The sequence below is a fragment of the Astyanax mexicanus genome, chromosome 6 (assembly GCF_023375975.1).
Source record: "Astyanax mexicanus isolate ESR-SI-001 chromosome 6, AstMex3_surface, whole genome shotgun sequence".
Taxonomy (NCBI): Eukaryota; Metazoa; Chordata; class Actinopteri; order Characiformes; family Acestrorhamphidae; genus Astyanax; species Astyanax mexicanus.
The window spans coordinates 2,714,521-2,729,843 of NC_064413.1; the positions used below are offsets into that span (position 1 = coordinate 2,714,521).

Consider the following 15,323-nt stretch of genomic DNA (forward strand, 5'->3'; position numbering starts at 1 on the left):
GTCTGTGCGTGTTCGTACATGACTGTGTGTGTGAGTGAAAGTGAGAGAGAAAGTGAGAGCGAGAGAGCGCGAGAGTGAGCGCGAGAGAAGCCGGTTTTCTCTTCAGTATTTACACCTAGAGCACTCAGTACAACTGTATACACACACAAGTTGGCAGGACAGTATCTACTACAAATGCTGTGTTTTTTGTTTACTGCATGTAAAAAGTAATGTAAAAATTGTACATATAGAGAGTTATATAAAGAATTTGTTAATTATGAGACTGTGGGAAAAGAGTTAAAATAAAAAAAAATATTGTGATACGTAAATATATATGCATATGTTGTCTTTTTTTCATTCTTAAGCATAATATTGGCCATATTTTTTTATTATTATAATACACTGACAGGCTGTGTTATGGGATGGAAACTAGCTTGGACAGGACTGAAATTATAGAAATAAACAGACTTTGTTATAAACAAGATAGGGTTCCTACTACCAAAAAAAAAAACTAGAAAAGTCATGAAATTAAAAAAAAGCAATTTCCAGGCATGTAAACGTTTTGGAATAATAAAAATACCCAGAAAGTTTTGGAAAAGTCATGAAGCAAATACATCAGATCAGTTATTTTAGTAATTAGTTAGTTAAGTATATTTTATTATTGTTTGTCCATGTCTGCACTGATGTTTTAAAGATTATGTGATAATGAAAATCTGCCTTAAAGGCATTAAAACCTCATTAAAGGCATTAAATAGAAATGTATTGTTTAAAAACTGTATGAACAATGAAATATGTGAAAAGGGATACAAAAAGTAGTCAAAACAAGCAGGGTCAACATTGGTAAACAGCAGCAATAAAGATTAAACATACCAATAAACGTATGTGAATAAACCAAACAATTAGAATATCATTGAAAAGTTACTTTTTACGGTTCAAAATGTGAAACTCAGATATTATATAGATGTATTGCACACAGATGATTTTATTGTTGAGGATTATGGCTTGCAGCCAATGAAAACCCAAAAATCAGTGACGCTATTAGACAATTTGAATATTATAGGAGACCAATTGGTACTTTTTTACAGTGTGGGCAGTGTGCCAAATCCTGCTGGAAAATGAAATCAGCATCTTCATAAAAGATAAAAGTTGTTTTCAGCAGAGGGAAGCTGTAAGATATGAAGTGCTGTAAGATTTTGTGGGAAAACAAAACTGCACTGACTTTAGACTTGATAATAAAACACAGTGGATCAACACCAGCAGATGACAGACATGACTCTCCAAACCATCACTGATCATCAGTAAATTTTACATTTCATTAGTAAATCAAGGGATCAGAGTCTGGAGGAAGAGTGGAGAGACACACAGTCCAAACTGCTGGAGGTCTAGTGTGAAGTTTCCACCAATCAGTGATGGTTTGGAGAAACTTTTATGGAGATGTGGATTTCATCTATTGGGTTTTCTGATGAATTTGTGGTATTATTAAATTGCATAAACATGTTTTATTATCGCAAGACACCCTTTAAACCACAGTGTAGGCCTATGACACTCAATACGTTTTTTTTTTTACTTATTTACTCAAGACTTTGGGTGAGAAGATCCAATTTTAGCTGATTCCTGTCAAAAACAGCGTCAACTCCTCAACAACTCTCTCTCTCTCTCTCTCTCTCCTTCTCTCTCTCTCTCTTTCCCCCTTTCATCCCTCGTCCTTGGCCGGGACTTCACAGCCCTTCTGCAAACACGCGAACGAACAGCAGGGAGGAATGAAAGGAGAGAGAGAGAGAGAGAGAGAGAGAGCGGGGGAGAAACGGAGGAGTGTAAACTGTCACCAGGGTGCGAGGATGTCACTTTTGCGCACTTTCCCTGCCGCTTTCACCCTGTTTTCTATGCTGTCTCCTGAGAAAGGTCAACACACTTGTCAGGGCGAGCTGCGCTCATGCCAGCGTGCAGACAATGCCCCATTGACTGCAGTGAATTCAGTGGTAGGAAAACAAACTTAATGCAGATGGTGTGTTCAGGGTCAAAACAGAAACAGAAGTTACACTCAGAGCACACACTCCACCAGCGGGCCTCAATCTCACTACACACAGACTGGAGACGTTTTACATACACTCTGTGTCCTAATGTTTATGTACTCTCCTTCTAATGAAAATGCATTTAGTTACTTTAAATTAAACCCATTGCTCATAGAGACGTGCAAATACATGCACACACACAGCTTGATTAGAGAAAATGATCACCTATAGAATAGTTCTCTCTGAAGCAGATAAACCTATCGAACCTATTGAACTTGAACCTATTGGCACCATTTCCTTGTAAAAAAAAAAAAGTGCATTAAACCCTAGAAAACTAACGTTGGGTATACACTTTATGACAAGTTTTGGAACCCTTCTTTAATTTTACAACATACAACATCACATAAAATAAAAGAGGTACCATGGATGACCCTATAAAAAAGCAGAACATTTTTTTGCACAATCAAGTAATCCTTAAAAGGTAATGTCCTAAAAAAAAAAAAATGGTGCTGGGAACTTACTGGTCCACCCATTCCTGGGACATGTGAGCGCCTGATTTAAACACACACACACACACACACTAACATCAGCTTTTTTCGTACAACTTCTGTAAACATAAGTAGATTTAAGTATATATAATTTTTAATACAACTAAAGTACTGTATATTGTAAAAACACTACATTGTGTATTGATGCACATATTGTGTAAACCGTAATGCTACTAAAAAAAAACACTGAACATTACTGTAACACTGAAACATATTAATAAGCGTTTGACATTTGATTTAAAGGATTTGAACTTGGAAAAGATTAACAAATTAATATATCTTTCTATTTTTTACCGTTTGCACTAATATAAAATAGTGTCCTTTTAAATAAAGCGTATCTATTTTTCTATTTTTCTGCATGTAAAGCAACAAAATAACGCCGACCTAGTTAAAATGTTTTTATTATTATTATTTAGATTCACTGAAAGGCACAGTTCGAAAAAAAAGAATCGGTTCTTAAAAAGACTCGGACCTACAACGGATTTCAAAATTAATAATAGCGTCTTAATTAAATATAATTCCCTCCCTAAAAAAAGATAACATAAACATACACTTTGGTGCACGTTAACTAAAAGAAATCCGCTCAAACGGAATTTTTTTTAATCATTTGTGTTCGATCGATTCACTCGAAAAAAAGGAATCGGTTCACTAAAGTGATTCAAATTTCGCTTTACTGCTGCTGCTACGAGCCTGCGTCCGATTGGCTGGGCTTCTCGCTTTCGTCGTCGCTGCGAGCCAATCAGCGTTGAGGAAAACGTGGACTGCGTATTACAAACACGGAAGCGGAGAGTGAAGGAGGACGTCAGCAGCGCTGGTGTTTCTGCTGCTCTGGATTCTGGATAAAGTTTATTTATCTGGTTTTAAACTCACATATTTTTACTTCTTTTTCGTTCTATGGATTTTCTGCAGTTTCTATCATGGGCCTGCATCGTGTTTACGGTCGGCATGTTCTCCACGGGACTGTAAGAGACCCTCTGCTGCCTTATTTACACTGTTTATGCTGTTAACAGCTTTATTATATATGTTTATGTTGGGTTTTATGAAGAATAAAAGCTTATGTAGCTAATATATCATACACATTACCTGTAAAACCATGCAGTTATTTTATCAGCAGTTTAAAAACGTCTTCTTTCCTGGTTTGGAGAAGAACTGGTTTGTGTTTGAGCTTTAAACAGGTGAAGTGGAGTGTAGAGTTTGCTTAAACTCAGATAAGATAAACACAGATGAGGATTGTTAGCTAGTTGGCTGAATCAGGTCCAAGTTATGGTTAAATCAACCCAACTCTGATGAACCTATCCTGTGCAAAAGAGGGAATTCTTGGTCTTTCCGTCCTGGGGCGGTCCTGATGAGTGCCAGTTTCATCATAACATTTCATCTTTACTTAGTTGAGTAGTTGTTGCTTCTCATGATCTGGATTAGAACATTACTCAAATATTCACTATTCACTGTATACCTGTAACTATACCTCTTCACTACTTTACTTTAACTGATGCTCTCAAACACTTTAATAAGAGACAAGAAATTCAAGTAATTAACTCTTGATGAGTTCAGCACAGCTGTTAACTGAAAGCCTGAATTCCAGGTGACTCTACCTCATAAAGCTGACTGAGAAAAACCAGCAGAGATGTGTAAAACTGTCTCTATCTAAGCTTTATAGTTTATAGTTTTGATGACTTTTGTATCAAATAATGATGCAGATAATTTTAGATATAGAATAGAATTGGTTTAGAATAACCCAACTGGTCCTAGAACGTTTAGTCCACAGGTTGCATGTGGCCCTATATATGGATGGATGTCAGTGATCTACTCCATGTAGATTGTACATTGTGCATGAAGCATAGATGTGAAATTAAAGTAAAAGCACATGTACAAATCCACTCAGAGCCCACTCATGCCCACCTGGAACCCACCTTTCCCATTTTCCACCCAGGTGAGCCCCTCTTGAGATGTACAGGACAGAGCGAGCTAGGGGGTGGGGCCATCCAAGGCCATATTGTTCACCTATACTCAGAAAACCCTTTACTCCCTTTTTTGTAGCTTCTTTTTTTTTTAATAAAAAAAGCCTATTCGTTTAAGCTCCTACATTCAGAGGCTTTAGGTCAGGTTGGTAGGTTGAACTAGTTAAATTTAATTAAATTCAATTTTATTTATATAGCACTTTTTACAACAGAAGTTGTCATAAAGCAGCTTTACAGAGAAAAAAAACAGGTCCATATCTCTTATGAGCAGCACCACAGAGATGCCAATTATTGTGGTGAGAACAAGGAAATGGAAAGGAAAGGGAAGGAAAAACTCCTTTACATTAGGAGGAAGAAACCTTAGTCAGAGGACCCGTTTAGAACAAATAAATAACAATTAACAGAACAAAAAGACAACAGTACAGAGGGATAATATGGAGCTATAGCTAATACTATTGGATCCTTGGTCACCACAATCCAATCAAGTACATGAACCAGTCGTTCTCTATATCAGATGTTTCCTCTTCATTATTATAAAAATATATTACAGTAATTAATTGATTTCTGTTTTTAGAAAAGTTTGCATTTATATTTTGCAGGACCGACCTGAAGAAAATGAGAGCCACTCAGAGTGCAGATAGCGTCCAGTTCCTGCCCTTTCTCACCACCTGTTTAAAGTGAGTTCTCCTGCTTTTTTCAATGTTTCTTTTTCTGTTGGTTTGTGTATTTGTGAGTGTGATAATCTAGATTGTCAGACAGTGCTTTTTTTGTACGTCTACAGTAATTTAGGTTGGCTGTATTATGGTATATTAAAAAAGGATGGGACGCTGATGGTTGTGAACGTCATCGGAGCCTCCCTGCAGATCCTGTACATCGTCACCTACTTCCATTATACCAAAGACAAGGTGAGTTAAACATAATCGGCTTCAGACTGGAGACAGAATTTCTTTTGTTAGTGCAGTTGTCCTTTTTTATATTCCATTATATGATCGCAAAAATATTACCGTGTTATAATGAGTTTCTGATCTGAATTAGTTAAATTAGTTTGTTAACTTGGAGTGTTTTTGTCTTTGAATTGGTTTGGTCTTACACAAAAAAAAACAACCAAAAAAAAAACAGTGCAACTAGTTGCCTGGTGGAGGAGAACATGATGCCAAGATGCATGAAAACTGTGATTAAAAACCGGTGTTATTCCACCAAATATTGATTTCTGAACTCTGAAAACTTTATGAATATGAACTTTTTTGTTGTTTTCTTTGCATTATTTGAAGTCTGAAAGCTCTGCATCTTTTTTTTTTTGTTGTTATTTCGGCCATTTCTCATTTTCTGCAAATAAATGCTCTAAATGACAATATAATATTTTTATTTGGAATTTGGGAGAAATGTTGTCTGTAGTTTATAGAATAAAACAACAATGTTTATTTTACTCAAACATAAACCTATAAATAGCAACATCAGAGAAACTGATTCAGAAACTGAAGTGGTCTGTCTCTTAATTTGTTCCAGAGCTGTAAAAATATGAAATAATTAAACAGTCAGCAACCTGACAGGAGACAGGTAGAGGAATAGCATAGATGAAATGGATAAAAAAATAAAAAATTAAATAAGAGAGCAGTTAGGCCGCCTGTCAGTCAATCTCTGAGTCAATCTCTTAAAAGGGATGAGAGCACAGTTCTGTCAGTGGTTTTAATGTTATGGCTGATTATCTTGTACTGACTATACACAGTTAACCATTAATATTCCATGTCTCTGTATGTGTGTTTGTCCATGTCAGAGGCGTGTGTCTGCGCAGACGCTGGCGATGGCGGGTGTGCTGGGCGTGGCCTGGGTGTATTTCGGTGTGATGCTTCCTCATGGAGAAACTCAGCTTTCACAGCTCGGCCTCTTCTGCAGCGTCTTCACTGTCAGCATGTACCTGTCACCCCTGGCTGACCTGGTAAACACACACACACACACACACAAAGACACACGCAAAGACACACGCACTCCTACACAGTGTCTTACAAACACATGGTACATGACTCGCTTAAATAAAACACTTTCACACTACCATTTAAAAAAAATGTCTAAAAAAAAAACTCCATACAGTCTTCTGACACTCTTTTGTAATAAAGATATGTAAATTAGTTAAGGACTGTTATATTATAAGTGTTATATTAAGTTTCTGGTACCACTTTAAAATAAGACTACCTTTATAAAGGGTTTATAAATGGTTTAGTTTATTAATGGTTACTAATTAGGTTATAAATGGCTTAAAAATCATTAATAATCAGTTATAACACATACGTAGAAATGTACATAGACCTGTTGTTTGTCAAATAGTTGACACACAGCCACATAACTGATTATTAATGATAAACTAGTTGTAAACCATTTATAAACCCTTTATAAAGGTAGTCTTATTTTAAAGTGGTACCAAGTTTCTTTAGACATGTTTAAATAATTAACTAAATTAATTTAGTTTATAAAAATGAATATGCCATTCACAAAAGGTATTGTTTAACAAAAATATAAAGGTAAAAAAAATAATAATCTTGATATTCTTATCAAGCTTCTAACAGCTGCAAAGATCAGCATGATCAATTATGCAAACTAATATTTAATTTACATTTATTGGTACCACTTTAAAATAAGACTACCTTTATAAAGGGTTTATAAATGGTTTACAATTAGTTTATCATTATCAAAATCATTAATAATCAGTTATAACACATACATATAAAGGGCAACAATGACCTGTTGTTTGCCAAATAGTGAACCCCCAGCCATCTATATTGTTGTTCTTTCTAATGATGTGTTATAACTATTATAAATGATTTTTAAGGCATTTAACCTAAGGCAAACCTAATTAGTAACCATTAATAAACTAGTTGTAAACCATTTATAAACGCTTTATAAAGGTAGTCTTATTTTAAAGTGGTACCCTTTTATTTTTAAGGGAGTCAAAACCATGCAAACATTGATTAAAATGCTGTCGCTACCAAACTGTAAAAAAAGAAAATGAAGGTGGTATTTAATACCACTTAAATAGGTGCTGGCATTTCCAAGCCATCCCCTAAGTAACATTTCATGATAAATTTACATAATGGTATCCCATGATTTTTGGCATGTCTGCAATAGTTTCAGGATTTTTTGGACATGGCCTGAATTAGCCTTGTTTTTAAAGCCCTGTAGTTTAGTCTCATGTTAAATTTGATATTCTCTGTTTGGATTGGTGCTGGGGTAATTTGTGTATTTTTGTCATTTTTGTGTTCACTGGGTCCAATCTTCCAGAACTACAGTTCCCAAAAGTACATCACAGGGCGATTTCTGAGCGAGCTCCACTTTTATCACTCTTCTACCAGCTGAAATCATCTTAAATGGATGCTTTTGGGAAACTGGGCCCAGAACTTCCTCATGCATTTTGATTCAGTCATTTGCAAAATCACAAATCTTTAACACGGTATGAATGTTAATGTTCAGAGAGAGAGAGCTTTAAAGACGAGGTTTAGTTTTTAATCTCTCTCTCTCTCTCTTTCTTTCTCTCTCTCACTCTCTTATCTGTCTCCCTCGCCTGAGATTTCAGTCCATCTGTCTCTGTCTACTCTGAGTTCCATAGTTTGTTTCCTGTCTTTCTTTCCTCTCCTTTTGTTTCTTCCTGTTTTTCCCCTGCATGTCTCAGTCTGTGTGTGTGCGAGTGTGTGTATATTGTATGTTTAGGGGTGGGAATATTTTTGTAAGTGTGTGTGAATTGAACCCGCTGAACTCTCGCGCTCGTATCATACTGTAACACTGTGCTCTAAACACATAAATATAGACTAGTAGCTCTCCACCCCAGAGGGTTGTTGAACCCAATTGCAGAACAGTTGATCTCCAATCAGGTAAACCCAAGAGGAAAGGAATAAAAATAAATAAATAAATAAATGAACACACCGCTCCTCAAATAGGATCGAACCTGTGCCACCAGGGTCGTGCTCCAATACATTACTGGTGCCCCGGCTAGTGAATTGGGACACGGCCGGGGAAAAAAACGCCCTTATATGGAGATAGGGAGCCCGAGAACGGGTAAAAAAAACGAGAACTGACGGAAACTTGAGTCACGCCGAGCGCGACCAAAAGAGAGACAGGGGAGGGATGTAAACAAAAGCTCTCCAGAGAAGCATTTTATTTATTTTTTTTTCATTATCGTTTTATTTCAAATTCAAACACCCTCACAGGCCAGATGTTTCATGCTTGTTATTGCCTATTGCTGACCCCTGACCTAGAACATTTAAGCGTACCTTAACTTTTAACCTGTATTCATTAGAGAATTCTGCATTACAGTGCGTTTATCTCTCTCTCTGTCTTTCTTTCTTTCTTTTAGCTGGAGATCATACGCACTCGTTCTGTGGAGCGACTGTCCTTCTCTCTTACCGTTGCTACGTTCTTTACTTCAGCCTCATGGACGCTGTACGGCCTTCAACTTCAAGATTACTACATAATGGTGAGGAGAGAAACCAGGGTCTACATAAGTGATTCAGGCTGTTTATATTCAAATTTCCTTTGACATTTCTCATTACTATGTTTTAAAGGATGCTACGAATATTTAGCAACTGAAAAGACATTTTGAGTTTTATTTGGTTTTCTTTTCATTCGTCATTCCTTTTGGAGCAAAATCTGCAACAATGGGCACTTTACCAGTAGTTACATTGTTATTATATCAATTTTTAATATGTGTAACTAACACATTGGTGTAACTAATGTAAACCACATTGGTGGTTTGGTGTGGCACAGTGGATAACACCACTACCTGCCAGTGAGCTACCCCATCATGTGGGAGACTGGGGTTCAATTCTAACTCTGGGGGACTACAGAATGTTGCGTTACACCAATAAGAGTCCTTGGGCAAGACTCCTAACTCTATGTTGGCTCAAATACACCTATTATGTATTGGGACCGAATGGTGTTCATGGAAGGTGACTCTATATTTGGAGGATTTGATAAAAGGAGATCTACAGGTTATTATATACAAGCGATCACTTACTTTTTCTAGCCTGCATTGTGGATGTTTACTTGATTGACTCAATATAGGACATGAACAGTGCAGCTGTTTTTGAGTTATTAATTTAGTTAGATTTGTATTTGTCTAAAATTGTGACTTACAGGGGTTGGACAATGAAACTAAAACATTGCACCAGTAAGAGCAGAGTGTGAAGGTTGGTTCAATTAGCAGGGTAAGAGCACAGTTCTGCTCTAAATATTACAATGCACACAACATTATGGTATTATGTGACATACCAGAGTTCAAAAGAGGACAAATTGTTGGTGCACATCTTGCTGGCGCATCTGTGACCAAGACAGCAAGTCTTTGTGATGCATTAAGAGCCACGGTATCCAGGGTAACGTCAGCATACCACCAAGAAGGACCAACCACATCCAACAGGATTAACTGTGGACGCTGTAAGAGGAAGCTGTCTGAAAGGGATGTTTTTCGGGTGCTAACCCGGATTGTATCCAAAAAACATAAAACGTCAGAACAATACATTATTGTGCTCTAAAACCAGGTGTTTCAGTTTAATTCTCCAACCCCTGTACATTTTATTAGTAATAATTAATGTATTCGTAATTTAATTCTCTCTTTTTCCACTCAGGTGCCCAACACTCCTGGCATTGTGACGAGCCTCATCCGCTTCTTCCTGTTCTGGAGGTTTGGAGCTGTCAGTCAAGACAAGCCATCCTATAAACTAATCCAGCAGATCTGAACAGATCTCATTTTAATCACTAAGTGCCTTCCCATGTCCACGCCCACTTTCGCCCGACTTTGGGTTTACCTCATATCCTGTCCTTATATCCTCTTCACCAGTTTTCAGAGTTTTAATTTTACGTACGAGAGCGGGTGTATAGAGGGTAAGTGTGGTGTGGCCATTTTTCTGCTCTTCTGGGTCTAGCTGTTCCTGCCACCTTTTTTATTATAAAACCACCAATGGCTTTTCCAGTTTCCTACTTTTTCTATATGTGTACAAACAAATCCCACCACTTTTCAGCTCTATCTCTTAGCTCATGATCTATTTGAAGGAGAAATGGAAAAAGAAAGCTTGGGATTACGTGCAAAAGCCGAGCTTTTTGGCAGCCAAACTTGAAATGCGCTGTTTGTTACACAAACAGGTCAAACGGGCTTTTTTGGATTGATTGCCATTTTTATTCCTGTTTAATCTCGTTTATTCTTGTTACTCTAACTGTCCGAACATGAGATTCATATTTTTTTCCCCGTGTAAATGCCTTACTGTGAAGATCGGCCAGTCGGATATCTGGTGGATGTTTCAGAGACTGACCCACAGACCCTCAGACCTTCTTCTGAATGTATGGACTGAACCATAATCATAATCATTACAGAGCTGAAGCTGATCTCAGACCAGAAGGTGGAACCCGTGATTGGAAGCTCACGCTCGGCAGCTTCTTGTTTTTTTTTTGTCGTTTTTTTTTTTCGTCGCTGGTTTCACTCCAGACACACCCACGGACCTGAAATAACTTATCAGGTGTGTTTGGTTTAGTTTGGACTGGAGCAAACAAGCCCACACCCAGTGGAGGTGTGGAGGTGCGGAGGTGCGGAGATGTGGACGGGGTTAAAGTCATGCGCTAATGTACTCGAGTATCTGTGTACTTGTGTGCTTGTAGGCCTGTCATGATAATTAAGTTATCAACATATCGTACAATATACGGACAATATACTAGTGCATCTCAAAAAATTGGAATATCATTGAAAAGTAACTTTATTACTTTATTTACAGCCAACGAAAACCCAAAAATCAGTCTTACAAAATTAGAATGTTAAATAAGAACAATTGATACTTTTGGCAGTGTGTGGGCAGTGTGCCAAGTCATGCTGGAAAATGAAATCCGCTTCTCCATAAAAGTTGTCATTAGCAGAGGGAAGCATGAAGTGCTGTAAGAATTTTTCTGGGAAAACTGCAGATGACATGTCTCTCCAAACCATCACTGATCATCAGTAAATTTTACATTTCATTTAAAGTAAATCAAGGGAGGGAGCAGAGTCTGGAGGAAGAGTGGAGAGACACACAGTCCAAACTGCTCGAGGTCTAGTGTGAAGTTTCCACCAATCAGTGATGGTTTGAATAAATGAGTGCTCGCCCAGTTCCGATTTCTGAGCTCACTTGGGGGAGGGGCTTATTGATGCTGGTTTGTTTTCACACACAAGAACTATCCATCTAAACTGCAAAATTTAGCTCTTTCAGGCCGCATTTAGGTCCCGCTAGTGCTGCAGTTAGCGGCTAGTGCTAATGCTGCTGCACCCAGCCTTAGTGCTGGTGAAACTTCACTGAAAACGTACCCTTAGACATACTGTAAATAAACGGAATCACTTTACCCACCCAAATAAACAGTTTTAGAAGACTAATCTGTGTAGATTAACATCCAGCACTTGTTTGACTTAACTATTACAAGGGAAACATGGCGACACCCTCGCTCCCTACGATGTAGGCTTCCTTACTAGTGTCATTTAATAAAGCGCCTTATAATCTGGTGCACCTTATAGTCTGAAAAATACGGTAACAGTTCTTTTAGGATGCATATCATTTAACCTTTTCACCAAACAAGCAGCTGTGTGGCTAGTGTGAAAATGTAAATCTTTGTACACTTCTTTATTAAGTTCTAAAATCTTGGAAACTTGATAATGGATAGTATGTTTTATATAAAGGCATTTTATATAAAAAGGGAAATTAATGGAGGCATATAATACAATCAGCCCGGAATTAGACAAGGCCATCTGTGCTGTGTTTTATTTTTTTTCTCTTAAACGTAGATCCATTCAAATGATTCAAAGTTATGAAATCCCACTGAATTGGACTGAATACTCCTACTGTTCATTCATTCTTCGTTTTTTTTTTTTTTTTTTTTTTTCTGCTCGGATGTAAGAGAGCAGATTTGCACAGATGCCAGAGTTCAATCAAAACCCCTGGCAGAGAATTTTAACTTGGAAGATCTTCTCTTCCTCCCACAACGGCAGGTGGAGGGTTTCGTAAGTTATTTGGAAACAATGAAAAACATGGATGCCCTGAACTTGTCCCAGGAATCTGCCAATCAGGAGAGATCCAGCACACCTGACCCGACCTGAAGAATTACTTTTTTAATACAGGGTTTAATACAGATAGTTATTAGTAGGTGTTGAAGAACGTTTTTGTAAATTTGATTTATAGAGTAGTGTGGAAAAAAAGTACTAGTGCATCTCACAAAATTAGAATATGATTGAAAAGTTACTTTATTTATGTTTTTCATGTTAAAATGTGAAACTCATATATTATATAGATTATATATAAAGTCAGTGCAGTTTTGTTTCCCAGAAAATCTTACAGCACTTCATGCTTCCCTTTGCTGACAACTTTTTTTTATGGAGAGGCGGATTTCATTTTTCAGCAGGACTTGGCACACGGCCCACACTGCCAATGAAAAAGGAACAATTGCTCTTATATAATATTACAATGTTCTAATTTTTTGAAACACTGATTGTTTTTTTTTTTTCTGTGTGTACTACATCTATATAATAAATATATAGAAATTTTACATTTTTAACTGAATTACTGAAATAAAGGAACTTTTCACTGATATTATATATATATATATATTTTTGCGATGCACTATTAGGTTTTTTTTTTACACTACTTTTTAAATCTTAATATACAAAAACCTTCCTCAACACTCACTGACAACGTCTTTTAACATAGTTAAAGGTACTATTTTGGAGATACTTCTTTTTCTTTGGAAAGTGACAGCATTCACAACAGTTCTGTGGAGTAAATAACTTTATTGTAGGGGAGATTTAGGTGGCATTAAAGTCGTCTCGTTTCCAGACGTCAGACCACAGAAACCTTCCCGTCTTCCTGTCTCAGAAATGGATCATTTCACATCAATCACACCACTCTGAAGAGCCTAGTCATGCTGCAAGCTGCAAGCAAAGCGTTTCGGTAACCAGAAATCCCCGTTAAGAGTGAGGAGGAGCATGCTGGGAGTTCCATGGACCAGAGCTGGGGAGTTAGAGAGGTGTGTGTCTGTAAGAAAAGACACTCAGACACTGTTTGTCATGGGTTTTCCAGGGTAAAGAGCACAATGAGTTGGAACTCCCATCTGCCTGCAATTGCGGTTCCTCTAAAATAACAGCGGAGAGAGAGTTCTGAGCGGAACAAGGAGCGAAAAACAACTGATTCATGAGAAGAAGAGCCAGTACAGATGGGATCCTTGGCTGATTTCTTCTGCCCATCTGCCCAAGTCCTGCAAGACCTGCAGAATCTGAGTCACGGATTCATCCGCCACGCCGCGGCCCACGCCGACTGAGCCGGGTATAGGAAGCCAATATGGTGGAGAACGATTTGATGTACGACCAACATCCATCCCATTTGTCTCATTATCACAGAGTGCTCTGACAGAAGCTCCACAGGATCTGAAGGTTCAGATAAACAAGATCCTCCTGTCTGGTTGAGTGGTTTCAGGCCTCGCTCTACTCAACACACATTCAACATGGTACTGTGCCCTCTAGTGGCCGGCACTAAGAAGGGAAAGTGATGTGATACATGAAAAATCTTATATTTATATGTATATTATTGTCATTATTTTATCAAAATGTATACGTTACACAGGGGTTGGACAATGAAACTGTAACACCTTTATTCATTTAATCATTAATTGCACATAATTGCAATTGAGTTCAAGATGTGTGAAGGTTGGTTCAATTAGCAGGGTAAGAGCACAGTTTTGCTCATATTGCAAATATTGCAATGCACACAACATTATGGGAGACACACCAAAGTTCAAAAGAGGACAAATTGTTGGTGCACGTCTTGCTGGAGCATCTGTGACCAAGACAGCAAGTCTTTGTGATGCATCAAGAGCCACGGTATCCAGGGTAATGTCAGCGAGATACCACCAAGAAGGACCAACCACATCCAACAGGATTAACTGTGGACGCTGTAAGAGGAAGCTGTCTGAAAGGGATGTTCGGGTGCTAACCCGGATTGTATCCAATAAAAAACATAAAACCACGGCTGATCAAATCACGCAGAATTTAATGTGCACCTCAACTCTCCTGTTTCCACCAGAACTGTCCATCAAGACCAGGTGTTTCAGTTTAGTCATTGTCCAACCCCTGTAGATATCGAATGTAAATAATTGGTCTATGTCTTTGTAAACTGTTGTCTTCTTTAATGGTATGAGGATGGTGGGTGTTTGAGTTGTCTTTGTTTTTTTTTTGTTTTTTTTCTTTAATCAGGTGCAATGGTGTGTAAAAACAAAAAAAATATGCTGCATTTTATCAGTATCAGGACTGTAGGGATGTTCTTTTTCCAGCCCTCTCTCAGAAATAAACTCTTCAGAAATAAAAGTTTATATAACCCGTAATCTTCGGTGTGTCTGATTTTTTTTTTTTTTTTCGTACAGCAAGAATTAGAGGAGAGCGGCTCCCGAAGCTTAGCGTGGATTTTCTGTCTCCGAGAGGATAATCTCCGGCTGGAAAGCGCGGGCCGACACAAAAAGTATCCTCGCTTTTGCAGCTCATTAGATGGAGCGTGGCTCGTGAGGGTGGGAATTTAATTACAGACACTGTGTGAAATTACTCCACAATACCGCAGTGCTTTTCTGTTTGATGGTGTTTCGAACCATATTTCATCTCTAAAACACAGTTCGTCATAATTAGCATCATATTATTACTCTATTTTTTTTTTTTTGGCGACACGGTGGCTTAGTGGTTACCACGTTCACCTCCCAGCACTGGGGTCTTGGGTTCAAGTCCCTGTCTGGGTGGAGTTTCCGTGTTCTCAATTTAGAATATTCTAAATTGATCTGGTTATTTGCCCAGATATGGA

At 37.8% G+C, this 15,323-nt stretch overlaps 1 protein-coding gene across 1 annotated transcript; it reads left to right on the forward strand.

Moving 5' to 3' along the window:
• Positions 1-3,310: 3,310 nt before the first annotated feature.
• slc50a1 (solute carrier family 50 member 1) lies at positions 3,311-14,859 on the forward strand. Its single transcript, XM_022674218.2, has 6 exons — positions 3,311-3,501; positions 5,097-5,174; positions 5,279-5,402; positions 6,272-6,433; positions 8,840-8,959; positions 10,107-14,859. The coding sequence occupies exons 1-6, from the start codon at positions 3,434-3,436 to the stop codon at positions 10,215-10,217; spliced, it is 663 nt and encodes a 220-aa protein (XP_022529939.2). The 5' UTR covers positions 3,311-3,433; the 3' UTR covers positions 10,218-14,859.
• Positions 14,860-15,323: the final 464 nt, after the last annotated feature.

Excerpts from the sequence above, each read along its gene's own strand:
- slc50a1 (XM_022674218.2), top strand. The coding sequence starts at position 3,434 with ATGGATTTTCTGCAGTTTCTATCATGGGCCTGCATCGTGTTTACGGTC. Across the intron at positions 5,175-5,278 it reads TTTCTCACCACCTGTTTAAA|TAATTTAGGTTGGCTGTATT; the intron begins GTGAGTTCTCCT and ends GTACGTCTACAG. Across the intron at positions 6,434-8,839 it reads TGTCACCCCTGGCTGACCTG|CTGGAGATCATACGCACTCG; the intron begins GTAAACACACAC and ends TCTTTCTTTTAG.